The sequence below is a fragment of the Temnothorax longispinosus genome, chromosome 10 (genome assembly GCF_030848805.1).
Source record: "Temnothorax longispinosus isolate EJ_2023e chromosome 10, Tlon_JGU_v1, whole genome shotgun sequence".
Taxonomy (NCBI): domain Eukaryota; kingdom Metazoa; phylum Arthropoda; class Insecta; order Hymenoptera; family Formicidae; genus Temnothorax; species Temnothorax longispinosus.
This window is the reverse complement of record NC_092367.1, coordinates 12,301,723-12,328,627: the sequence shown is the minus strand read 5'-3', so window position 1 is coordinate 12,328,627 and position 26,905 is coordinate 12,301,723. Positions and strand designations below refer to the sequence as shown.

The 26,905-nt window shown below is 35.5% G+C and overlaps 2 protein-coding genes and 1 pseudogene across 7 annotated transcripts; 2 read left to right on the top strand and 1 right to left on the bottom strand.

The window, feature by feature from the left end:
* Nucleotides 1–831: 831 nt before the first annotated feature.
* On the top strand, nt 832–4,860 carry LOC139820106 (venom carboxylesterase-6-like). Of its 2 annotated transcripts, XM_071790094.1 has the most exons (8): nt 832–1,107; nt 1,409–1,712; nt 2,066–2,263; nt 2,359–2,537; nt 2,640–2,808; nt 2,891–3,226; nt 4,443–4,569; nt 4,654–4,860. In XM_071790094.1, exons 1-8 carry the CDS (start codon nt 847–849, stop codon nt 4,850–4,852), a joined length of 1,773 nt encoding a protein of 590 aa, XP_071646195.1. In that variant the 5' UTR covers nt 832–846; the 3' UTR covers nt 4,853–4,860. The 2 variants fall into 2 exon arrangements, with proteins under 2 accessions (XP_071646195.1, XP_071646196.1); XM_071790095.1 differs by lacking the exon at nt 2,891–3,226.
* A 2,244-nt stretch (nt 4,861–7,104) lies between these two features.
* Nucleotides 7,105–12,246, top strand: LOC139820105 (venom carboxylesterase-6-like; annotated as a pseudogene).
* A 488-nt stretch (nt 12,247–12,734) lies between these two features.
* Nucleotides 12,735–25,985, bottom strand: Mu2 (mutator 2). 5 transcript variants are annotated; one of them, XM_071790088.1, is made up of 8 exons: nt 25,823–25,985; nt 21,356–21,426; nt 20,982–21,083; nt 20,493–20,591; nt 20,028–20,210; nt 15,322–19,945; nt 14,923–15,234; nt 12,735–14,598 (listed from the first exon to the last, which is right to left on the bottom strand). In XM_071790088.1, exons 3-8 carry the CDS (start codon nt 21,075–21,077, stop codon nt 14,384–14,386), a joined length of 5,529 nt encoding a protein of 1,842 aa, XP_071646189.1. In that variant the 5' UTR covers nt 21,078–21,083; nt 21,356–21,426; nt 25,823–25,985; the 3' UTR covers nt 12,735–14,383. The 5 variants fall into 5 exon arrangements, with proteins under 5 accessions (XP_071646189.1, XP_071646190.1, XP_071646192.1 ...); XM_071790089.1 differs by having other exon boundaries at nt 25,863–25,916; XM_071790091.1 differs by lacking the exon at nt 25,823–25,985 and having other exon boundaries at nt 15,322–17,485; nt 17,900–19,945; nt 21,356–22,347.
* Between the last annotated feature and the right edge of the window lie 920 nt (nt 25,986–26,905).

The following is a 26,905-nucleotide window of genomic DNA, read 5'->3' as shown; positions in this document are numbered from 1 at the left end:
TATATTGCACTAATTATTGCACAAAATAAATCACAATAAATCATTTTATCTATGCACATATATCCACTTATTTCCTTAAATTAATTTTGTCCTACCGGTCTTAATCTATTTGTCATCGAACAAATCTGAGCTTAGAAAACTTCCAAAACAGTTGCAAAATAAACGTTCTGCTGAACGTGGCCATTGAAAGAACATTTTTATACGTGTGTTCCGTTTTGAAGAACTTCCTGAACTGGTGCACATCAATAATGCCGCAATAATTAAGTTAAAGTGAAACAAGTATATTTTGTTTCACTTTAACTTATTACACGAATGTGCACCAATTCAGGAATTTCTTCGAAAAAGAATGTCATAGATGGTATATGCATAAAACTTCTAGAACATTCTCAAGCATGTCTCAAAGACGTCATAAACACGTACGAAAGACGTGAAAAGTAGGAATTTTAAATGTCTTTATCTAAAATGTCTTTATCATTAAAACAAAACGTTTCTATAATAGTTTTTTAAACGTTATTTTATCGGAAAGAAACGTTCTATCAAACGTTTTTCGAATGGACATTGTTACTCATGAGAAACGTTTCTAAAAATCGGTTATAAAACGTTTCGGAAAAACGCTTATAAAACATTTCTGAAACGTGTATGAGCTACCTGGATATTTATAGACAAGCTATAAGACAAGCTATAAAACAAGCGAGTAATATAAACATGAGATAATAACATGCACAAATATCGTTACATGTTATCAGACTTGAGATAAACATATTTTGCTCTAAAGAGGTTTTATCTAATACATGTGTATTGACGTGTGTGCATCCGTAAAAGTGTTTATTGATATGATAAAAACTAATGTCAGTTGTCAACGAAAAAGTGTCAGTTTGCAGTAGTCTGAGGAAAGAGCAACTGAGAGTCATGCTGCTGAAGCTACTGGTCGTTCTGCTCTGTTTCGGCTTTGCCGTTCATGCGAATACAGATGAGACTGCTCCGAGGGTTAAAACACCTTTGGGAGGACTGAGGGGCTATTACAAGATCTCGCAAAATGGTAGGAAGTATGAAGCGTACGAAGGGATCCCTTACGCATTGCCACCTATTGGGAAATTACGATTTAAGGTACATAGTGAGAATAAATTATCAACGTTAATATCTTTAAAGCTACATTTCTTGAAATGACTCTTCTTACTATTTCTAAAAAATGTATTTTTAAAAATAAGGAAACATTTATGAAATATAACGTGATAAACGGAAGTAGATTCTTACAATAGATGCTATAGTAGTACAAGCTTTAGATCAAAGATATTCCGTTAATTATAGTCCGTTACTTCAACACCATATTTTCATAAAACCTTTCTAGCGTAAAAATTTTCGCAAAAGATGTCTTAGTTAAGAGTCTTTTCTCATTTTTCGTGTGTAGCCACCACGACCGACACCGGCATGGATTGGCGAACTACCGGCTACGAAATTCAGTTCCATGTGTATTCAATACGATCAAATATCAGTAATACCTCCGGAGAAAGTTGTGGGTGCTGAAGATTGTTTGTACTTAAACATTTACGTGCCAGCGCGCGAGAAGGGGAGAAATATAACCCCATTGCCGATATTATTCTGGATTCATGGCGGCGCGTTCCAATTTGGTAGCGGCATGTTATATGACGCTAAATATCTAATGGATCACAACGTTATATTTGTCACATTTAATTATCGGGTGGGACCAATGGGTATGTAATATTTGAACTATATAATTTATGTTAAATCAGGAGAGAGAGAGAGAGAGAGAGAGAGAGAGAGAGAGAGAAGAGAGCATATTATTCCCAGACAGCTTGCAGCCGAGTCTGTCGAGAGCAGATCTTGCAAAGTATCTGCTACAAAACTTGTCGACAGAAAGACTACAGATTTGATGCCGATTCTGATATATCACACGATTAATAATTTAAATGTTGATTAAAATTTATCTGGTCAAGTGTTTTGAAACAGATAAAATTTGACCTACTCAATTTTAAATTAGCTGTACAAGTTTGTTTTGATTATTGCCTTATGTTTTCGATATTTTAAAACAATTTTTAAAAAACAGGTTTTCTCAGCACGGAAGATGAAGTAGTTCCTGGCAACATGGGTCTGAAGGATCAAAGTATGGCACTTCGCTGGGTATCGGAGAACATCGAATGGTTCGGTGGCGACCCGGAGAAAGTGACCTTGGTCGGTTTGAGTGCCGGTGGTGCAAGTGTGCATTATCATTACTTATCGCAACTGAGCGCGAATCTCTTTAAAGGTATTTTTCCAAGACGACACAAAAATCAATGAGAAGACTAAAAGGCGTTTCACCTATTACATTAAACAAATATGCAACAATTTTATATGATATAGGTGGCATATCATTCAGCGGTACAGCGTTTGATTGTTGGACGCAAACGGAGAACGCCTTAGAGAAGGCCAAGAAATTGGGCGCTTTGATGGGATGCCCTACAACCAGCTCCAGAGATATGATACGTTGTTTGAGATATCGTCCAGCCCGCGCGATCGTCCAGGCTACAAGTGAATTTATGGTAAAATTTGCTGCTCTTTTTATTGTCTTGAAACAAGAACAACAAATGTGACCCTAGGATGTGGAAAATTTTTTAGAAATCTGATTAATTTTATGATTTTAGCCGTTCTTATACAATCCCTTCACTCCTTTCGGTCCGGTAGTTGAGAAGATTGGTGATGAAGCACCCTTCATCGACAGAACGCCCGTTGAAATCATTAATAGCGGAGACGTTCAAGACGTACCCTGGGTTACGGGAGTAACGAGCGAAGAAGGCCTCTATCCCGTAGCTGGTAAAATAATGCGCAGAATAATAAGAAAATTGTTCTCCCCTTAATAAATATGCAGGTAGTTATGAATACTAATTTATCGCAGAGTTTATTGCTGTGGATCAAAATTTGAAAGAGCTGAACGACAATTGGGATATTCTTGGGCCGCACTTTCTTGATTTTAACTATACCATCCCCAAAGAGAAACATATCGAAATTGCTCGTCTCATCAAGACACATTACTTTGGTACAAAACCGATCGATCGACAGAGTACAAAAGAACTGATACAAATGTCGAGTGATCGCTTCTTCGTGGTCGGTAGCGAAAAGGCCGCGCGAATGCAAGCTGGAGTAAATCAAAATCCAGTCTGGTATTATTACTTCAGTTACAGAGGAGCGCAAAGTTTAAGCGATTCTTTCAGCGGTACCACTGAGAATTATGGTAAGTTTATGTGAAATACCAATGTTTATGTATATTAAATTTACATGTAAGCGACGGGAAAAATTAACGGAGCCGACCGGGACTCGAACTCGGGATCCTTCGCTCACACGCCTAGCACTTAGGCTGCTACCCTAAGCACGATTGCTTCACTACTACGCTAATTTCCTCGATCTCTCATCAATACTGGCCCTACGGCCCAAAATCTCCTACATACAATATACTAAAATACAGACATACACATATATTGTCACGAACTGACAAAAAGAATTCCATCCGTTTTTGGAACAACACATTTAAGTACTTTACCCGGGATTGAACTAGGCCTTGTGATTATTCTGAGCCGAAAATATATCGTAATTTATTTTACACTTTATAACAAAAATCGGATTTATTAATTGAATTAAAATTAGGGTAATCAACTTCAGAATCTAAAGGAATGAGCTTATAACGCGGAACTTCTTGAATTAGATAACTTTGAATTTTGGTTTCTAATTCTCTTAGTTTTATGAAAAACGGGAAGGGATCCTAGTTGGATTAGATCGCTTGTTTCATCTGGAATTTAATTTTTTTAAATTGAGTTTTTTGCCACCTTTCCTAGATATGAAATTAGGATTTAGTATGAATTTTCTGTTGCCACACTTTTTGGCAGCGACAGTTTTAAATTGACTTTTCTATTACCACTCACTTTGGCAGCGACTGGATAGGTATTCAAGGAAATGGTTAAGTGTTAATTTCTAGGCAAAATATATTTCAGAATTTTAAAGGTATATTACCTTTATTTTGAGAGATTTCCTTATTACAATTGTTAAATTAAAATTAGATTTTGAATGAAACAAAAGTTTGAGAATTAAATATCGTTAATGAAACTAAACCAAGGTTGAGCGATAAAGAGCGATAAGGTTTGAAAAACCTTAAGCTTAAAAAGAGCACCGTGACATTTTTTCACGCCTATTTATATTCAAGTAGAGAGAACCCCACGCGTGTGCTTCTCTACTTAGTGGAGGTAGAAGGTCTTGTCTCTGTAATTCTGTGCCTGTAAAGCCCGCGGCTTGGCAACAGCGTCGCCTGGTACCATCAGAAATCTTATAAATATTCAATATATTGCTCTACTGATAATTACATTCCTGGCTACCGAAAGATTCTAAATTTTGTCCGCTCGTAACAATATTCCAAAGAGCTTTAATTAAAAATTTACACACTAAATTCGTTTTACTAGGAGTCTCTCATGGCGACGACGTATTCTACGTATTAAATACTCCCTGGGTAAACCCAACAACAACGCAAAAGGACCGTGATATGCAGAAACAGTTAATTGACTTTTGGGTATTGTTTGCCACAGAAGGGTAAGCATGAAATACTGGCATACTACACATGAAATTGAAGGTAAAATCACATAACACAAATACTAATTCTTCACATTTTTTCAGAATTCCAAAAGTAGCCAATGTGGAATGGCCAAAATTAGATTCTTTAAAGAAAGAACTTCATTATTTACATATAGCTAGTCCTGATCAAATTAACATGGACAGCAATGCTAATCTTGGAGAGAAAGAATTCTGGAATTCGATTAATTTCAACGAGAATATATTGAAGCACAAAACTCGAATTAATAAAGAAGAGCTTTAAATAGTATTGGAACAAAAGATAAACGTTTTTTTCTAAATTAGAAAGATTACCTTAGAATAAGACTTATTTATTTAATATGTGCTCAGTTTTATACATTATATCAAATTGAAATTGTTTATTATCTTCGACAACAATTAGCAACTAATGTAATGGAACGACTTTATAACGTTTCGACCCTTAAGATTGGGTCCTTATCAAGTAATCTGATAACAAACAATTCGAATAACAATGATTTGGTCAACGTGATAAAATAAATTGTCAAAGATATAAAAAGCGTTAAAAATCAATTCTTTGTCCCGACTTACACATCTGGTGTTTATGGAAATTTTAACAGAAAAATTCACAAGTTTACCACTGATAAACAATCTGATAAGCGAGGTTTAAAAGCGTATTTAAACCTCGGAATTAAAACAGAGACAATGAAATTGGTTCTTTACATATAATAAGTCGGTGATGACCATGGAAACATCCTATCTGTAGAGTGTGACCACCGCGAAGAGGCGCTATTATTAACGAGCACCGGAGAATTTCAGATACCATCACGGAACGACGACACGCGCGCGCTCACATGCCGGAGCTAAAAGATGTACTGTACAACAGTATATCTCTTATTTTTTCCAGCGGGAAACTTGTGAATTTTTCTTCAAATTTTAAATGCGAGAAACAGATCCCATTGAATGCCATCTATCGGATACTTTGAGATGCATTATTCTGATCTGATCATATATAATCTTATATGATTATATAAGTTCATATATGATTATGTTATTTTCAGTTTAAATTATAAAGCATGTCTGCAAAATAATACAATTAATATATTTATTTATAAGAACTATAATAAATATATGTATTATATAACAGTTATTTTCACGAATTATTGAAGGTAATTTTACTGTTTACGAAAATATTTAATAAAATTAATGTCAATTAAAAAAAATTAAGTATTTTATGCAAATCTCTCTCTCTCTCTCTCTCTCTCTCTCTCTCTCTCTCTCTCTCTCTCTCTCTCTCTCTCTCTCTCTCTCTCTCTCTCTCTCTCTCTCTCTCTCTCTCTCTCTCTCTCTCTCTCTCTCTCTCTCTCTCTCTCTCTCTCTCTTTGAGATTCGGTCATTTATTTCCCAAAAAATTAGAAAAATTAGAAAAATTAGAAAAATTAGAAAAACCGGTTTCAAAAAAACCGGTAACAAAAAACTATACACATAGTGGCACTCCCCGGAAAATTCTACCCCTATTTCATATACTTTTGGTAGAAATTTGATCTATAATTATTTGAGATTCGGCCAATTATTTCCCAAAAAAACCCTACTTTATGTACAATTCTTTGAGATTCGGTCATTCGAAACCGGTTTCCAAAAAAATCGGTAACAAAAAATAGCACACTTTATAGCACTCCCCGGGAAATTCTACCCCTACATCATATATAATTCTTTGAAATTCAATCAATTATTTCCCGAAAAATTGGAAAAATTAAAAAACCGGCATCCAAAAAGATCGGTAACAAAAAATTATACACTTTATAGCACTCCCCGGAAAATTCTACCCCTGTTTGATCTATAATTCTTTGAGATTCAGTCAATTATTTCCCGAAAAATTAGAAAAATTAGAAAAAACGGTTTCCAGGAAATCGGTAACAAAAAACTATACACATAGTGGCACTCCCCGGAAAATTCTACCCCATTTTATATACTTTTGGTAAAAATTCGGTTTAGGTGTTTGGGCTGGGCGTTGATGAGTGAGTGAGTGAGTCAGTCAGTCTCTCTCTCAGAACATCTTCCTTTATATATATAGATATATAAAACACATGATATAAAGACTTCAGAATCTGATTGACTTGCAAGATCTGAGCAAGTCTGCTGCCAATCTTATGAGACTAAACAAAACTCTCAGAATCTTGTCTTACGACTGACTCGTCTGCGTTTCTGTTTCTTTTGTCTGAATTAACTTATTTTTCTTTCTATTTTTATCCACCATATTACATCATCGACATTATGTGCCGTGACTTGACTGTCATTATAATTATACATCTGACTCGTTTAACATTCAGGATCGAAATTTCCATCTGTTCTCGTATTGGAGGAGTTCTTTCAAGTTTCTTCCAATCCAATTTCAGATCCTGCCTTATTATCTTCGTATTCTCAATTATCGGAAAGCTGTAATGTGAGCTAGTTTTAATAAAATACTTAAACATTCAGGGATTGCTTGCAGGGGTTACGGTTTTCATTGTACTTCTTTGATCGTGACTGAACTGTACATTCTTCAGTAATTTAATGAGCTGTTTTACGTTTCTTCAAAGTAATTTGCAACTCATCCGTACATCATCTGTCTCTGTAGGCTGTACTTTTCACGCAAGATTTTCTCTGAAGATCTCGTCACTTTATCTGCTGAAATGTCGTATCATTCTTGAACTGGTACGCGCAGGACTCTTCGATTCGACATCCGTAATAGGTACTTTGCTTCGGATCTTGAATCCTTTGTCTAATACATCCTAAAACGCGCATATTTCTCCTACTTCCTTTCCTGCCGTTTTTTTTTTTTTTCAGACAACTATACTGAGCTCATTAAGCTTTTAACTTTAACATATTCTATCTGCCATTTGTTGGAATCGAATATATTTGAGAAATCGCTATCTTAATCCTCAGAGGCGAGATTCTGTAACTCTTTAACGACAGTTTTGGTATCGTTGCGCAGCTTTTTTACCATATATAATATCTGCGCAACGATACCGAAACTGGCGTTAAGGAGTTACAGAATACCGCTACAGAAATATCTGCAAGGCCGAGGCGCGATTCTGTAATTCGTTATCCAGTATCGTTATCGTTATATGTATTGTTGCAATTCTCATATGGTATACCTACGCAACTGTCGTTATGAGCACATAACGACAGCACGTAACGAGTTATAGAATCGCACACTGATGTTTTAACAGTGTCAAGAACAGAACTTAAACGATGTTTTTTTGAATCCTCTGGTATATCGAATGAACTAAGGGTACTTTTTTAATTTCTCCTATATCCTGCTATTTCAAGCAAATGAACTCATTATTTAACATTCTGTTGTTAGAGTTGTGTAATTGGTTTCGCTATCAGGTTTATATAAAAATGGGTCACAATTAATATTAGCTGTGCATGTAAAAAAAGAAAGAGATGTTATTAATTCCCCTTGAAAACAATTACAATATTTTTATTAACACACAATGTTATCTTAAATAAAACATTAAGAAATTTGTACAAATTAATTAAAATAAATTTATACGCATTAATTTAATGCACATACACGCATGTTTCATACGTAATTTATTCAGAACAATTAAATTATATCAATAAGTAATCACGTATGCATGTAAATAAGATTATACAACGATAAATATATCAAACATAACGTGCATATTAAGTATAGTTACGTCTGCATATGTAAAGATTGTAGCAAACACGTCAAATATATATATCTCTAAAATAAGGCCCGATCTACAATCAGTCGTATGTCGGAATCGGATGTCGGAACGTAGTCGATGGTCCAATGAGGAAAAATCGTTTTCAAAAAAGAAATTCCCTCATTAGACCATCGGCTGCATTCCGACATCCGACTACGACATACGACTGATTGTAGAATCGGCCTAATGAAATTGATGAGAAAGAGAGAGAGGGGGGGGGAAGAGGCAGCAAAACTGGGAATTATATTAATTAATAGTAAAGATGTATAACATCTATTACATTAAATTAAATTGTTTGTTAGAAGAACTCAAATTGCACATTTAAGTCAAATATTTGTTTTTGCTTCGGTTTTGTGCATATAATCTTCGGCACTGATAAAAAATCAAATCATTACAGATATCTCTGCTCATCGCAGTATATATATTAAATGTTTACGTATTAATCCTCTTTCAACGCGTACGACATGCTAATACGTATATAAAAAGTGTATAAAATAGGCGATGCAGAATGCAGAAATTATACGCGATAATGAACTAGTACATACAAGATTTATCTTATCTCGCTTAGTAACAGAATAAAAAATTATACGTGCGTAAAGTTATATGCATTGCAATATTCTCAGACGAAACTTTACTTCTTCTTCATGATATATTCACAGATATTTTAGACAAGTCTTTAAAATTAATCCTTGAAATTTAAAATCAATTTTTTTTCTATTCTCACATGATTTATACATTGTGCATAAAAATTCATGAAACAGTCAATCAAAATTCATAAAAATTTATAAAAAATCCATCCTCTATAATAATGAATTACTGTCACTTTCCTTAAAACACAATTGTCGATTAGTTCAACTGTAATAAATCTATAAAATAAAATGAAATAATTAATCGTATGCACAACAGTATCATACACAGTATTACATGTTATTATTAGCTTGGAATAAATAATCTGTTCTCCAACAGTTATCTAATTCATGTGTATGAATATGCGTATACATATATTAGGTAACGATAATGACTATTCATTGCAGGATATAACAGGCAACTGGTACTGAAGACATATCAGTTTGTAATTGCCCGAACGAAGTGCAACAGGCTGATTGTGAGAATCATGTTGCTGAAGCTACTGGTCGTTCTGCTCGGCTTGAACTTTATTGTTATCGTTCATGCGAGTACAGATGAGACTGCTCCAAAGGTCAAAACACCTTTGGGAGGACTGAAGGGCTATTACAAGATCTCGCAAAACGGTAGAAAGTACGAGGCGTACGAAGGAGTCCCTTACGCGTTGCCACCTGTTGGGAAATTACGATTCAAAGTACATAATCAATTAATTATTGATTGTAAATCATTAAGTATGATATGTAAATACCTTTAAAGCTGTGTTTCTCGAAATGACACTTCTAACCCAGCAAACACAGAATACACCGAGTGCGTAATTTGCTATCAAATTGCGCACTCGGTGCATGTATTCTGTGTTTGCTGAGAATGTAATAAAACTATAAAGTTTGATTCTTACGCATTGGATGCTAATAGTTTTTAATAAAAGTTAAGTTAATAAAAAAACATTTCACACAGCACTTAATAAGGACCGGAATTCGGTCGAAACGTCGTGCAATTCTTGTATCAATTGGCCAGTTGGGTCGAAATAAAACGACTTTTTGAATTATTTGCTGGCGACGGAAATTGTTTTGTTTAAAAAAACATTTCGTCAAAAACTAAATTTTCACAAAATCTTTCTAGCGAAAAATATTGTAAAATATGTAGTTGAGTTTTTTCCTGTGTAGCCTCCTCGACCGATACCGGCATGGATTGGCGATCTATCGGCTACAAAATTCAGTTCCGTGTGTATTCAATACGATCAAGTGCCAGAAATGCCTCCGGAGAAGGTTGTGGGTGCCGAAGATTGTTTATACTTAAACATTTACGTGCCTGCACGCGAAAAGGGGGGAAATAAAACTCCAATGCCGGTAATATTTTGGATCCATGGCGGTGCATTCCAATGTGGTAGCGGGATATTATATGGACCTAAATATTTAATGGATCACGACGTTATACTTGTCACAATTAACTATCGGTTGGGACCAATGGGTGTGTAATATTTGCACTCTATACTTATATAAGATTAGTATAGTATATTATTGAAATTAATAATTTCAGTATTCAATGTTAAAATTCATCTAGTCAAGTGTTTTGATACAGATAAGACTTGGCCTAGTCAGTTTTATAGATTAAATATACAAGTTTTTTTTATCATCTCAAGCTCTCAATTTTTTACACCCTCTTAAAAAATATCAGGTTTCCTTAGCACAGAAGATGAAGTAGTTCCTGGCAACATGGGTCTGAAGGATCAAAATATGGCACTTCGCTGGGTGTCGCAGAACATCGAATGGTTCGGTGGCGACCCAAAGAAAGTGACCTTGGTCGGTTTGAGTGCCGGCGGTGCTAGCGTGCATTATCATTATTTATCGCAAATGAGCGCGGATCTTTTCCGAGGTATTTTTAAGACACGATGCAAAAATCAGCGTGAAGATTAAGTCGTTTCCTCTATTACGTTAAACTGTCACGTAACAATTTTATATAACATAGGCGGTATATCGTTCAGCGGTACAGCGTTTGATTGTTGGACGCAAACGGACAACGCCTTAGAGAAGGCCAAGAAATTGGGCGCTTTGATGGGATGCCCTACAATCAGCTCCAGAGAAATGATACGTTGCTTGAGATATCGACCAGCTCGCGCGATCGTCCAAGCTACAAGTGAATTTATGGTAAGATTTGTTCCCTCCTTTATGATCTTGAAACAAGAACAACGAATCGTCGGATGTTGTAAAAATGATAGTTTTGATTTGTCCTATTTGTTTTGACTTCAGCCATTCTTCTACAATCCCTTCACTCCTTTCGGGCCGGTGGCCGAGAGATTTGGCGATGAACACCCTTCATCGACAGGACGCCTATTGAAATCATCAATAGCGGAGACGTCCAGGACTTACCCTGGGTTACGGGAGTGACGAGCGAGGAAGGCCTCTATCCCGTAGCTGGTAAAATAATGCGGAAAATAATTAATAATTAATGCAGGTAGTGTTATGAATACTAACTATATATACTAACTTATCGTAGAGTTTATCGCCGACGATCGGAATCTTAAGCAGTTGAATGACAACTGGGATATTCTCGGACCGGACTACCTTGATTTTAATTATACCATCCCCAAAGAAAAACACGCCGAGATTGCTCGTCTCGTTAAGAAACATTACTTTAGTACAAAACCGATCGATCGACAGAGTACGAAGGAACTGATACAAATGTCGAGTGATCGCTTCTTCGTGGTGGATAGCGAGAAGGCTGCGCGAATGCAAGCCAAAGTAAATAGGAATCCAGTCTGGTACTACTATTTCAGTTACAGAGGAGCGCAAAGTTTAAGCGATGCGTACAGCGGTACCACTGTAGATTATGGTAAGTCTATGAAATATTAATGTTTAGGACAAATTTACAATATAGATATGCCTATATTCTAAAGAGCTTTCATTGAAAATGTATTTATTTCATTAGGAGTCTCTCACGGTGACGACGTAGTCTACGTATTAAATACTTCCTGGGTAGACCCAACGACAACACAAAAGGATCGCGATATGCAGAAACAATTAATTGACTTTTGGGTATTGTTTGCTACGGAAGGGTAAGCATGAAACTGCACATGAAATGAATTGAACGTAAAATCACATAAAGCGAAATACTACTAATTCTTCCAAATTTTTCAGAATTCCAAAAATAGCCAATGTGAAATGGCAAAAATTAAATCCTTCGAAAAAAGAACTTCATTATTTGCATATAGCTAGCCCTGATCGAATTAACATGGACAGCAATGCTAATCTTGGAGAGAAGAAATTCTGGAATTCGATTAATTTCAACGAGAATATATTGAAGCACAAAACTCGAATTAATAAAGAAGAGCTTTAAATAATAATTTACAGAACAGAACACAAATGTTTTTTTCTAAACTAGATTTAAATTTTGTTCAAGATTTTGTTTAAAAATTTTAGAGATTATTTACTTTTAATACTTTTATATATAAATTTATAATATATTAAGTTTCTCTTTATTCTGAACGTATAAAAATAATTATCAACTAATTTCCTACAAATAATAAAAAATGTTATACTGAAACTTATTGCTTAGCTTATAATATCGCAACTACCAAACATACTTGTAATCCCTTTCTTAATGTAATAATAACCAATGTAATTAATGCTTAATGTTCCAATCTTTTGAATTATATAATAAAATATAAATTTTGTTCAACTATTACTATACATAAACAATTATTTTAAAACTATAAAATATGATAAATATTTTAATATAAGAAATAAAAGAACTTAATAAATATTTAAAATCCCCCATTACTCTAAAGAAAGATGTGTCAAATATTTCATTCATATTACTGACTGGAATATGTATTTTATCTATTTAAAGTTTTATTAAAATATATTAGAAAATTGAAGAATGCATAAATATATATACAGTTAAGATAATTATATTAAAGCTGACAAACTCTGCACTTCCGCGCGTCTACGTATTTTACGTAAAATAATTCTATCAATTAATTATGAAATCGAGCAAATCCCCTGAATAAAACACAACGCGTACTATAATTTCTATTTAAAATGTTTAAAAATGCTTAAAATGGAGCATTAAATATATAAACAAATTCAAAGCAAATAAAGCATTAATAACCATAAAGTTCTCTCTTTTTCGAATTTCTTCATATTTATGTATTATATATTATCTTAGCATTATGTGTATGTGTATATATATACAGGGTGTCCCATTTTAAACAACGCACTTCAATAATTCTTCAACGAAGCATTTTTAGCAACAATGTTTCAGACAAAAGTTGTACGGTTTCGAGGGGCACATAAGCTGGTGTTATTAGTTTGACCTTGAATTGTTGCTTGAAGATCACGTGAAGGTCACCTTCAATTTCTTAAATAGAATCCCCCATATTGTAATATATCGTTTGAAAGGGCATAAAATAAAAAAATTTTTGGCGCAAATTAGAGGTCGATACGTTGACCCATTCAAAAGTTATTTAGGGTCAAAAATTGGCTTTTTCGAACTTTGACCCTAAATAATTCCCGAACGGGTTAATTTTTTTCTTTTTTTTGTGCTTTTTCAAACAATATACTATAATATAGGGGGGTCCTACTTAAAATTTTTTAGTGTTTTAGGGAGCATCAACTCAAAAATTTCAAATGGAACCTACCTGATTGTAGTATATTGTTTGAAAGGGCATAAAAGAAGAAAATTTCTGGGGCAAACCAGAGGTCGATACGTTAACCCGTTCGGGAGTTATTTAGGGTCAAAGTTCGAAAAAGCCAGATTTTGACCTTAAATAACTTTTGAATGGGTCAACATATCGACCTCTAATTTACGCCAAAATTTTTCTTATTTTATGCCCTTTCAAACGATATATTACGGGGTTATGGAGGGTTCTATTTAAGAAATTGAAGGTGACCTTGACGTGACCTTCAAGCAACTATTCAAGGTCAAACTAATAACACCATCTTATGTGCCCCTCGAAACCGTACAACTTTTGTCTGAAACATTTTTGCTGAAAATGCTTCGTTGAAGAATTATCGAGGTGCGTTTTTTAAAATGGGACACCCTGTGTGTATATATATATATATATATATATATATATATATATATATATATATATATATACACATATATATAAAGAATTTGAATATTCACAATCTAATTAACATGGAGCCATTTATACAATGTGATTTATATAAGTATATAAATAATTCAACTTTATAAACATATTAATTTCAGAATTTAATTCTTTATCCTGCTTTAAAACGTTGAAAATTTTGTGAAATTAATATGACTGATAGTTTAGGAGCAAAACTTACATAAGAACAGAGCAGATTTTCTTGAGTTTCATAAATACAATATAAAAGAAGTTTTAAAATCCCATTGCACCTGATTTTCATATACTAGAAATGTAACAGTACATAGCATTGTAGACTAGTCTCTAAATTAATAACCGAAATATGGATACGACATTCATAATTTATAGCATTATCAAGGATCACTGGTTATAATTTTAACTTATACTTGTCAAAATTCGTTTCCTGCCTTAAGATACCCGTCAAAATAAATTCTGTAGATTGTACTGTAACAGTCTTCGGTGCTTTAGCGAGAAACTTTTTTGCATTTGGCAAATCTTCTTCACGAGACAAAACCACCGCTCTTTCGGGCCATTTGGTCGGTGGACGTACTAGAGCTTTTCCGCCGCAAGACGACACCATATCTATAAAAAATACAAATACGTCAAATATATTTTTTATCCTTAGTCGTATTGTGCTTCGGTTTCGAAGCGTCGTAACCCCTTCTACATACATATGGATCACGCGGATATATGGGACCTATAATTTAACACCGATTCCGAACGGCAATATAGAAGGGCGTTCATCGCAAGATACTCTCGGTGAGTTGCCTCTTCCTTCCGGGAAGTGGCGATCGAATAAAAACCTCGACGATTTTAGTTGAATTTAATCTTTAACTCACTGGAGCAGCGCACAGCTCTCTGCACCACAGATTTTATATATTAATATAAAAAAAAATTCTATCTCACCTTTCAATTCTTCTATAGGCGGTGGCGCGATGCTCGGCGTCAATACAACGATATAGCCATCCAGCAATTTTTTCTCCTTAGCTTTGTCAAGACTCTTCCTTAGTCTGAAACCGAACTTGGCTTCAGCAGCGGGATCCTTTAATATATAATTTTCCCAAGCTAGAAACCGCGCCGCCGCTTCACTATCCCTCAGCCAATCGATCGCCACTATGGGTAGACCCTTCGCTAACACACATAAAAATTTATACGTTCGGCGAACTTTGTCAGTAACCAAAATGGTGCACTTTGCCGGATCTTCCACTTTGCTTCCACCTGTAAAATAAAAATTGTCAACAATCAGGAAAATACTGTTAATAATGTTGCGGAGAAATTGCACAATTTATTTAAACATATGCTCACCTAACGCTTTAACAATCTTACTATAATCTTCCGTTATATTATCCGTTATACCCGTAAACAAAACTTTATGTCTCATTGCAAATGGTGTGGAATTACTCAGGATAGACGCACTCCTGCGCGTTTTGGAAGGCGTTGAAAGAGATATAACTTCTCCACTTGTACTTGATCCTGAAGCACTCTCATCAATTAGTCTATGAGTATTTTGATTCAACTCCGTCTTCTCCTTCTTTTTCATGCTTGCCGCCTTCGATCTTGAAACTCTAGAGCTTGTCGAAGCGTCACTTTCCGTACTGCCTTGGCTACTTTCGCTAATCATATTTTCTGTAGAAGAATCAAGAGTCAAATTTGAAGAATTCTTAACACGAGTAGGCCTTTTAAATGTTTCCTTCTTTTTCGAGGCTTGTGATTCTGGCAACGAAAAGACGGAACTTTTAGCAGCTCTTCCACGTTTAGCTTTTGGCGCAGGATTGTCAAGTTGCGTATTATCAGAGTCTTCTAGCTCAGACGAAATACCACTTTCAGTTAAAACAGATTCTGTTTGCATATCCGAATTAGATCGTTTCCTGCGACGGATTCTTAATTCTCTTTGGAATATCTTTGCATTACTGCTTTCTCTGACTGATAAATTCTTATCTTGCACATTACTTGGACCTTTCGCCATGATTCTCTCGACCTCTTGGGATGCATCATCTACGGGACTCTTTATGGGAGTAAGCACAACTCTCAGAACCTTGTCTTGTGACTCACTCGCTTGCTCTTCTGTTACTTTTGTCTGAGCTGTTTTATCTCTCTTACTGCTTCCATTCGCAATTACATCACTGATAGGTATCATGACTTGTTTGTCATAAATCATACGCCTGGTTCGTCTAACGTTGGATCCTTCAGAATCGACATTTCCCTCTGTTTCCGTATTTAAGGAAGTCTCTTGAATTTTTCCCAGGGCAATTTTAAATACTGCTTTGTTATCATCGGAACACTTCGTATTTTCAATCATCGAGGGACCTGCACATGTACTCATTTTAGTAAAATTAAGGTTATTTGGGGATTGCCTATCGGTTGCCGTTTTTATAGTACTTCTTAGACTACGCGTAGAAACTGGACATTCCTCAGCGACTTGAGCTGTTTTATGTTTTTTCTTATTAATCTGCTCCATGATTTCTTCTACCATACTCGGAGATGTCTTTCTTTTGGAGATAGTAAATTTCGTATCTGACTCCGTTGATTTGTCTCTGTAGGCTGTATTTTTCGCGCAAGCTTCTCTCTGAAGATCAGGCGAACTGTTGTCACTTTGTCTACTAGAATGTCGTGTCATCCTTGAACTGGTCCGCGCAGGATTATTCGATTCGACATCCATACTTTGCTTTGGATCCTCTGAGACATCTGGTGAAACACGAATTTTTTTCCTGCGTCTTTTATTTTGCCGTTTCAGACAACCAAGTTCATTACCTAACATTCTGTCTGCCATTTGTTGGAATCGCTTGTATTTGGTTTCGTTATCGGTTTCACTATCAGTTCCGCTATCCTCAGAAGTGTCCACAAGGCTTGATATTTTAGCAGTCGTTGGAGTATCAGGCACAGAATTTGAATGACTATCAACGGACGGCTCTCTGAGATCGTTTTTCTCCGAATTCCCAACATCCTGTTCGCATGGTGATTTTCCTGTCAAAGATGAACGTTTTTCCCCTTTATTTTTCGCGATATGTCGTTTGGATCTTGTACTCCGTACAGTCGATGTCGATGACGCAGAAGGACTCGCAGGATTTGAGACTGTTCCCGATATTCTAACTGCTGGTAACCGCGTTAGAATGTCATCGTCAATCTCATATAATGTATCCAACTTTTGCGCACGTTGTCCATCTGTTGATGGGCAAGGTATGCAAATCGATGTGTTCTCTTCTGCGTCATCGACTTTAGCTGAATCTATTCCCAAGACTTCTTTGCTCGTTTCCGGTGCGGCTTCATCCTTCTGTCTTGTTGCTTTCGAACTTCGAAGACTTTTTTCGTTATTTCCGCTTGAGATGGTTCCATTTCTGTTATCATCGTTTAATGTTTCCATTATTCCATCGGATTTGTTTTTCGTCTTTGACAAAATTATTTTTCTTCTCTTATTAGATTCCACATCTGTATCATCATCCGTGGGTTTCTCATTGTCTGCTTTAGATGCCTGCAAAGAATCAACATGTTGACAAGAAATTACATTCTCCTCTTGTGTATCTCTTAAAATATTTCTCTTTCGTCTTGTAGTAATAGTAGAAAAATAAATATCTTGCGAATCAGTTTCTGCCGTATTTACATCATTTACTTCAGTCTCTAATAAATTATGTGAATGTTGATCACAAGGTACATGACTTTTCTTTCTTAATTGCTTTCGTGACACGCTATTTGTACCTCTGTTGCTAGCGATGGATTTATTAGTAGGGTCATCGCATTGCGATGATTCCAGAATATTTTCCAGACACTGCGTCGACATGTTCGGTACCTCATGAATGTTACTTACATTATCATTACTGATATTATCGTTACTTACATTATTAAACATCTCATTGAGTTTTTGTTCGAGAGTGTCATTTAAATTTACCTGAGGAGAGTCTTTTTTGTGAGTGGAATTTCTCTTTTCTGTATCCTCAACTTCACCAATTACTTGTGTAGGTGCAAGCTCATAATCTATATTTTCACGATCAAGATTTTCTGTTGTACAACAATCGACCGATTTTGAGTTAATAATATGCGTGGTTGTCATATCATCCACATCATTTTGATTATTTTTTGTCGCAAAGTCTTTAGAATTAATAACCGTTTTTGGTGAAGTTTCACGCGATAAAATGAGTTGAGTAGGCGCCACATCATTAACGTCTAACATGTTTGTTCGAGTGTCCTGATCAATGTTATTTATAATTTGCGTTGGCTCTATATCATCAATAGCCCTATCAATTTCATTAGTTTTTTGTGGTTGATTAATCGAAGAATCCGATGTATCCTTAGTCGTAGGATTGTCCAATCGTTGCGTTAGTACATCAAAAATATCTTCAGATTCGACACTTGTGCCAGGGTCATTTCTATTACTTGTATATTCATTAGATAGCTTATTTAAAGTTCCTGAAGATTCATGCTGCTTTTTAGCAAGTTCTGCAACGTATTCCTCTGCATCCGTGTCTGAATCATCGTTGATTTGTTCCAATCGAGGCTTTCCAGGCGTTTTCTTCGAAACTTTGCGCATTATAAGCGCATCTTCCTCGTTGGTCTCGGAATCGTCTGACATTAAAGCTTCAAATTTGCGACTGTTGCGTTGAGTGGGTGCTTCGAATATGTCTTCGTCGTTATTCTCTCCGCTGTTCACCGCATTTTGCATATTTACGACGTTACTATTTCTTTCCGATGTTACTTTCGTAAGCGATTTCGGCGTGGACGCATTAAATGCTTGCACTTTTTCTTGCTTATCAATATCTTTGCCAAAGAACTCTAATAAATACGTTGATTCAAGCAAATGGTCGCTCTGATTTAATGGCGAGGAAGTACGATCTTCAACTCCTGGTGAAGATAAATTCAAAGATCCGGGACTGCTGGATCTGGATGACTTCGTAATGTTCTCGTGATTTATCCCATCGTTAGTGGTTTCTACTGTACTGTCTTTATCTTTATCCTTGTTGGCTCGATCATTTTTCTCATTTGCCGTATCATCCGTCACAAATTGAGTTTCCATGTCGGATATATCTCTGTTTTGCTCGCTTGCAATGCCGCCCAATTCAAGTTGAGTTTCCAAGTTAGATATATCTCTGCTTTGCTCGCTTGCAATGCCGCCCAATTCGAGTTGAGTTTCCAAGTCAGATATATCTCTGCTTTGCTCGTTTGCAATGCCACCCAATTCAAGTTGAGTTTCCAAGTTAGATATATCTCTGCTTTGCTCGCTTGCAATGCCATCCAATTCAAGTTGAGTTTCCAAGTCAGATACATCTTCTGCGATATAGTTATTATCAAACTTTTGTGTCTCTAAATCGTGAATATCGCGCCTGACCTGAGCTAAATTTTTCTCTCGACCATTATTCTTGCTAATTTCAGATTTCTGAGAATTGCTGCCACCTTTATCAGTATCGTCGGTATAAACTTGCCTTTTCATAGTATAAGTATCCATTGTAACTTTCTTTTTTGTTACATTTTGAATATTAACTTTGCTCGTTCGAGTCTCCATTTCATTAATATCGTCTGTATAACTTTGCGTTTCTATATCGTGGATATCCATCATAGATCTGCTAGCTGTTTTATTAATATTTAATTTTGACAGTTGCTTGTCAGCTTTAGTATTTGCTTCAACAAAATGCTCGGATGTATCTATAAGGACTCCTTGCGTCTCCATATCATGAATGGAACTTGATGCCATTTTACATCCCTCCTCAAAATTCTGCGTTTCTGCATCAAATATACTGACTTGTTCTTTGCCAATGTTAATATCAGACGTGTTCAATGTAGCAATTCGCGAGTCATTGCTTTCATTCAGGGAGGTATTCTTTTTACTGCTTGTAGATTGACATTGTTGTGGAATCCGCGGCCGCCGAAAGACGCTGTTCTCGTAATCTTTCTGAGTTCCAAGAATGACGGATCCATCATCGTCCAAACTGGATGAATTGTTCTATGCAAATAAATAGATATATTGCTAATTTTAGTTCAATCAATGCAAATATTGTATGCTAATCGTATGCTAAGATACTTACGAGAGATGAGTCTGGCGTATTTGGAATTATTGTATTCCCAACTTTCTGCCGCGATGGTGCAGGCGTTTCTGGTATCACTATATCATCGGCTGGACGATATGTACGATAAGTCGCATGCACTGTGCCAAATTCAATAACACTTCCATCTTTGAGTTCGTAGAAACGAGTGGGTTGTAATCTTGTCTGTACATATAAAAAAAGATACAATATTATTAATTTGTCTGGAAAACTGTCATAGTATTTTTGTCACAATGTCATCTTAAATAATGTGTTATACAATTAGGAATAATTCTATCAACTAGTCACGTTTGCATATATAAATAATATGTAAATAATATACATTTTCACATTTAAATAAGATTGTCTAACAAACATGTCAAACAGTTCGCAAATCAAAATAATAAAGCACCATATATAATAATAAAGTAGCTATATTGATAAATAAAGATCTGTAGTGTCTATTACATTGTTAAGCTTAGTCTTGTTGGTAGAATTTAGATCTGAGATCCAGGTCGATCCTTCGCCTTTATTAGCTTCAATTTCTGCATGTAGTCCAGATACTGTCTAAAGAAAAAGAATCAAATCGTTATAAATATCTTCTCAATATTCGGATGCTTACTGATTGATCTTTTCATATATATATGAATATATATATATATATATATATGAAAAATATCTGAAAAAAGTGGTATAAAATCTGTGTATTACGCAGCCAGAATTAATTTAAAAAAAACTCTAAATAATATTGGGAGTAAAAACCAAATATTTCCTTCAAACTATCTTTAAGCCATATTCAGATATGTTACTCAATTCTATACATCAATTTATGCCAAATTCTTATAAAAGAATTTGAACATTTTTATATTATACATTTTTATTTTATTAACCAACTTATATAAAAATTATTTTCAATTAATTTCTCATACAAATAATAAAAGATATGTTAAAACTTACTATGTCATTAATAACAATGTCACAGCTACCAAGCCTACTACCAATTTTTGTAGTCCCTGCTTTGATCTGATAGTCTGTGGTACCAATACTTAACATTCCAACCTAAATTATTTAATAAAATATAAAACATTTTGTTAAACTGTTATGCATAAAGTATTATTTAAAAAATAAAATATTGAGGAATAATTCAATATAACGCTAAAACACTAAAAGAAAAGAATCTAATAATAAAAACTTATCAAATATATTAGCATTATAAATTCACCATAATAAAATGCAATTTGTGTAATTGTTTCTCTCTCCAATTTTACATTATCATTAAAAGTAACATTGTTAAAAATCTTATTAAAAAAAAGTATTTAATTATAATTAACCTGCACTGACTCTTCCTCCTCTAGTACAATTTTCTGAGTGAATGATAAGTCCTCGTCCTCATCCTCATAAACTTGGGTGGCCGAGAGATCCATTATTAATAAATCAGTATTATTAAATATTATTTATTCGAGTAATTTATGTTTAATCGTCAGGTCGCCACCGGCAAGATTCTTTTCTCGACATAACCTTTACTGATTCTAAAGTTCTCGAAATAATTACACTTTGATACGATACATATATAAACGAACAAATAATTTATAAACATAAAGACTTCACAATAACACTTAAACAAACAAGTAATTGTTAACACAAAATGTAACAAATATTACATTTGTATTTTTCAAACAATCGACTACGCAGTAATTAATTGCGACTTCTGCCGCCAAACAGGAGACCGACCCGACTCCGAGCTGCACGCTATACTTTTCCCTCGTGGCTCGTTGCAATTGAGACCTCCAATCAGAAGTTTAGATTTAAAATTTTGAATTTAATTGGTCCGTCATTTTCTTTCTTTGCGACAGTTTTCTCAGATTTCTATTTAACTATCTATTTCAATATATGATAAATAAATAAAATGTTATTAAAATTTAACTTTTTTTAATACTGTCAAATAATATACGATTCTTTTATAATAACTTTTGCATACTGTAAAAAATATATCTTCGAAATATTAACCTTCTACACCCTATATATATACGTTATCCTGAACGGTTTTTGCACCAAAATAATATCTTTAGGAGTTTTCAGGGTTTTCTGGTCTGTATTTTTACAAAAAATTGACGTGCATAATCTAAAGGATTATTATACATAGAATTGAGAAGGTTAATATTTCGAGGGTAGTTTCTACTCTTAAAACGCTTTATAAGCAAAAATAAAAAAACACGACACAAATATTTTTCAAAGTTCTACATGTGTGCATAGTTTCGAAAAAATCGGCGTATGACATTTGGGCAGTGTTAAGGTGAAATTTCATGAGCAGTGAAAAGCAGCAGCAGATCGTACTGATTGGCTGCAAAATAGAGAAGTTCTCGAGTTTCTAGAACTCCTCTATTTTAAGCCCGGTGTCCACGATGCAAGAACTGTGTCCAAGTTTCGATTTAAGCCAATAAACTTGCAGCTCTTACAGAAAAGTAGCAGTTTCATTGGCTTAAACTGAAACTTGGACACAGTTCTTGCATCGTGGACACCGGGCTTTATAGCCAATCAGTACGATCTGCTGCTGCTTTTCACTGCCCATGAAATTTCACCTTTACTTGTAGGTACTACAACCCGGGGCCCTTTAACCGCTTGATACGTCGATGGTCCTCCAAAAACATGGCGGCGAATCGGAAACCGTTGGGTGCGTTCAGCCGATACTCCGCTAGCCTAGCAATCGTGAGCAGTCGCTCGTTTTCGCTCGTTTCCTCTCCTTTGACCCAATGGATTAAAAGGAGAGGAAACGAGCGAAAACGCGCGACTGCTCACGATTGCTAGGCTAGCGGAGTATCGGCTGAACGCACCCAATAGATCAAAGCACGGTATTAAGACCGTGGATCAAAGGTGCCGACAGAGAGTGAGCATACTATGCTTTCACTGCAATGAGGAACCTCATTCAACCAGACCCACAAGCTCCCAGCCAGCGACCTCTACAGTACAGTAATGAAACTTACGATACATGAAAAAAATCTGCTTAATTTGCTCCTTCATAATATGCATGTTTCATAATTTGCTCCATTTTACTTTTTTTATAAATAAATGATAAAGTTAGTAACAATGTAAACGTTAAAATATAAGCGAAAATCATTAGAATTTGTAGATTCGCAAGGTACAAAAAAATTGCTCCCTTTTCGTTTGAATTTGCTCCACCTTTACAAACTAATTATCTACAGTATTTATTAAGAAAAACGTAAATAATTGCTTTATGCAGTTCGGAGGTTATCAAGCAATTGTGCGCATGCGCAAAAGTATTTAGCGACTGCGCAACAGAAATCGAGAGCGCCATTTTTAAAATTGTATTTTTCTTTAATTTGCTTTATGCATTTTGCGGGATATCAATCATTAGAATTTGTACATTCTCAGTGCACAGACAAATTGCTCCATTCTTGTTTCAATTTGCTCCACCTTTAAAAACTAATTATCTACAGTATTTATTAAGAAAAAAATAAAAATTATTGTTTTATGCATTTTGCGGGATATCAATCATTGGAATTTGTACATTCTCAAGGCACAGACAATTTGCTCCATTCTTGTTTCAATTTGCTTTACCTTTAAAAACTAATTATCTACAGTATTTATTAAGAAAAAAATAAAAATTATCGTTTTATGCATTTTGCGGGATACCAATCATTAAAATTTGTACATTCTCAGTGCACAGACGAATTGCTCCATTCTTGTTTCAATTTGCTCCACCTTTAAAAACTAATTATCTACTAATTATCTTATTTATTAAGAAATAAATAAAAATTATTGCTTTATGTATTTTGCGGGATATCAAGAAATTGTGCCCATGCGCAAAAGTATTGGCTGCGTTCAGCAGAAGTCAGCGCTTTTAGTAAGCGCTTTGGGCTGATTGGATTAAATTTGTAGATCCAGATGAATAGTCCTATCTCAATGAGAATGTACATACAAATTCCAATGATTGATATCCCGCAAAATGCATAAAACGATAATTTTTATTTTTTTCTTAATAAATACTGTAGATAATTAGTTTTTAAGGGTGGAGCAAATTGAAACAAGAATGGAGCAATTTGTCTGTGCCTTGAGAATGTACAAATTCTAATGATTGATATCTCGCAAACTGTATAAAGCAAATTAAAGAAAAATGAATAATTTAAAAAATGGCGCGCTCGATTTCTGTTGCGCAGGCGCTAAGTACTGCGCATGCGCACAATTTCTTGATAACCTCCGAACTGCATAAAGCAATTATTTACGTTTTTCTTAATAAATACTGTAGATAATTAGTTTGTAAAGGTGGAGCAAATTGAAACAAGAATGGAGCAATTTGTCTGTGCCTTAAGAATGTACAAATTCTAATGATTGATATCTCGCAAACTGTATAAAGCAAATTAAAGAAAAATGAATAATTTAAAAAATGGCGCGCTCGATTTCTGTTGCGCAGGCGCTAAGTACTGCGCATGCGCACAATTTCTTGATAACCTCCGAACTGCATAAAGCAATTATTTACGTTTTTCTTAATAAATACTGTAGATAATTAGTTTGTAAAGGTGGAGCAAATTCAAACGAAAAGGGAGCAATTTTTCTGTACCTTGCGAATCTACAAATTCTAATGATTTTCGCTTATGGAGGTTGAAGCAGTTTGGTCAACTCTAGATTTTAGTTTGTAAAAAATATATATGATAGTATAGGATCTACCGCATGTGTGAGAATTATTTCAGATTTATTGACCATCCAGAAGCTGAGATATTAATTTCCAAAAATGCGTCGTTTTACATGGGGTTAGATGGAGAAAGCGTTGACGGCGATGATTGATCCCAATTTTCTTTAATATCTAGTCTATATAAACGCTCAAAAAACGTGCCTACGCATACAGTAAATTAATGCGAACATTTAGAACGCAAGAAAACACGTATTCACCATCTAATAACAAATATATTACAAGTTAAAGCGATCGAAATTAGACTGAAATAGCAGTTGATAGTTCGCGAGTAGGTAGATGTGGCAACGCAGCGTCGCCCGCGTTTTGGCTGTACCCGAATCCTGTCGGCATGTGCACATTTTTGTGGTTCTCTTCCGTGCTATGTCCACGATTTTTTTATTCTCTTTGGAAATAAAACCAAAAAATCATGAATCTAACGGAAGAAAACCAAAAAATTGTGAACATAACATAAAAGAGAACCCTAAAATCGTTGACATTACTACAAAATAGTAGACACAGCACGGAAGAGAACCAAAAACGTGCACATACCGACAGGATTTGGGTATAGCCAAAACGCGGGCACCTAACCTCTTATCCAGAATGACAGAAAATTCACCGGCATGTTTACGTTTAGCAACTGCCGTTACGTGGCTCAACACAGAGGCGAGTACTGCTACCAACCCCATAAAAGTGAAACGTTGCCAAGTTTCAATCGTATTTAAGGGTCGACAGGAGTAAGAGTGGAGACCTCTGTCGGCCGGTCGAAAATTACGGATTCGCTTTTCCCAAAGTTTAGCCTAATTAATTAACGAATCTCATTTTACTTATGCTTGTTTTAATCAGTAAGATCAGCCGCAAGCTGGTACAGAGCCGGATTTTGGAAAAAGGATCGAAATAAAATTTATAATAAATGTGGGGAAACGCGCAGCTAGACACGGGTCAGGTTGGGTCAGCTGCGAGTCCGTATTTTATTTAAAATAAATTTTTAAGAGCCAAAATGCAAAATCCGGCTCTGTACCAGCATGCGGCTGATCTTACTGATTAAAATGAGCCTAATTTTAATGAGATTCATTACGTAATTAGGCTAAACTTTGGGACAAACGATTCTCACTAGTAAGAGCAGCTTATGGGGAATTTCCGTGGTAACATACTGACAAGGGCTGTGTTCAGAGGTGCCAATGGTGCTGTTTGCCCGCTGCCTGCGCGCCTGGTGGGGACACGCACACAGCTGACGGAGCCGTATACGTGTGCGCTGGGCGCTCGGCGGCGACTCGGCGCGGCTCGGCCAGCTTCGGGCGACCTCTATGAAGTTGGCCGGACAACTTCAACGTATCGAACTTTCATTAATTGGAATCGATTGGTGGTCGTTTGGTGGTCTTTGGTAGTCTAGTCCGATCGTTTGGTGGTTAGTCGTTTTCCAGTAAAATAAAAATAAAATTTCCGGTGTGAAGTTAGCCTGACAATTTTTATTTTTCAACCAATTTAACTTTTTTATAGCTCATTCGACGCGGAATCGTTTGGTGGTCACGAATATCACCGGTAAAACGTTTGGTGGTCAACCGTTTTCCCAGAAAATAGAAAAAACCGTATGCGCATAATGCCGTATTCGGAACAATTGTATTTATCACCCAAATTGACTTTGATAGGGCTCAATCGACGCTGAATCGTTTGGTGGTCACGAATATCGTCATTAAAACGTTTGGTGGTCAATCGTTTTCCTAAGAAATAGAAAAAACCGTACTCTCACGCCATTGGTCGCATGACTCCGTGACGTTAGCTCGGAAATTTGATGGATAAACATTATTTATCAATCAAATTGACTTCCATACGGCTCAATCGACGCGGAATCGTTTGGTGGTCACGAATATAATCAGTAAAACATTTGGTGGTCAACCGTTTTCCTAGAAAAAAGGAAAAACCGTATGCTCACGCCATTGGTCGTATGACTCTGTGCTATTAGTCAGAAAAATTGTATTTGTCACCCAAATTGACTTTGATAGGGCTCAATCGACGCGGAATCGTTTGGTGGTCACGAATATTGTCATTAAAACGTTTGGTGGTCAACCGTTTTTCTAAGAAATAGAAAAAACCGTACTCTCACGCCATTGGTCGCATGACTCCGTGACGGTAGCTCGGTAATTTGATGAATAAACATTATTTATCAATCAAATTGACTTCCATACGGCTCAATCGA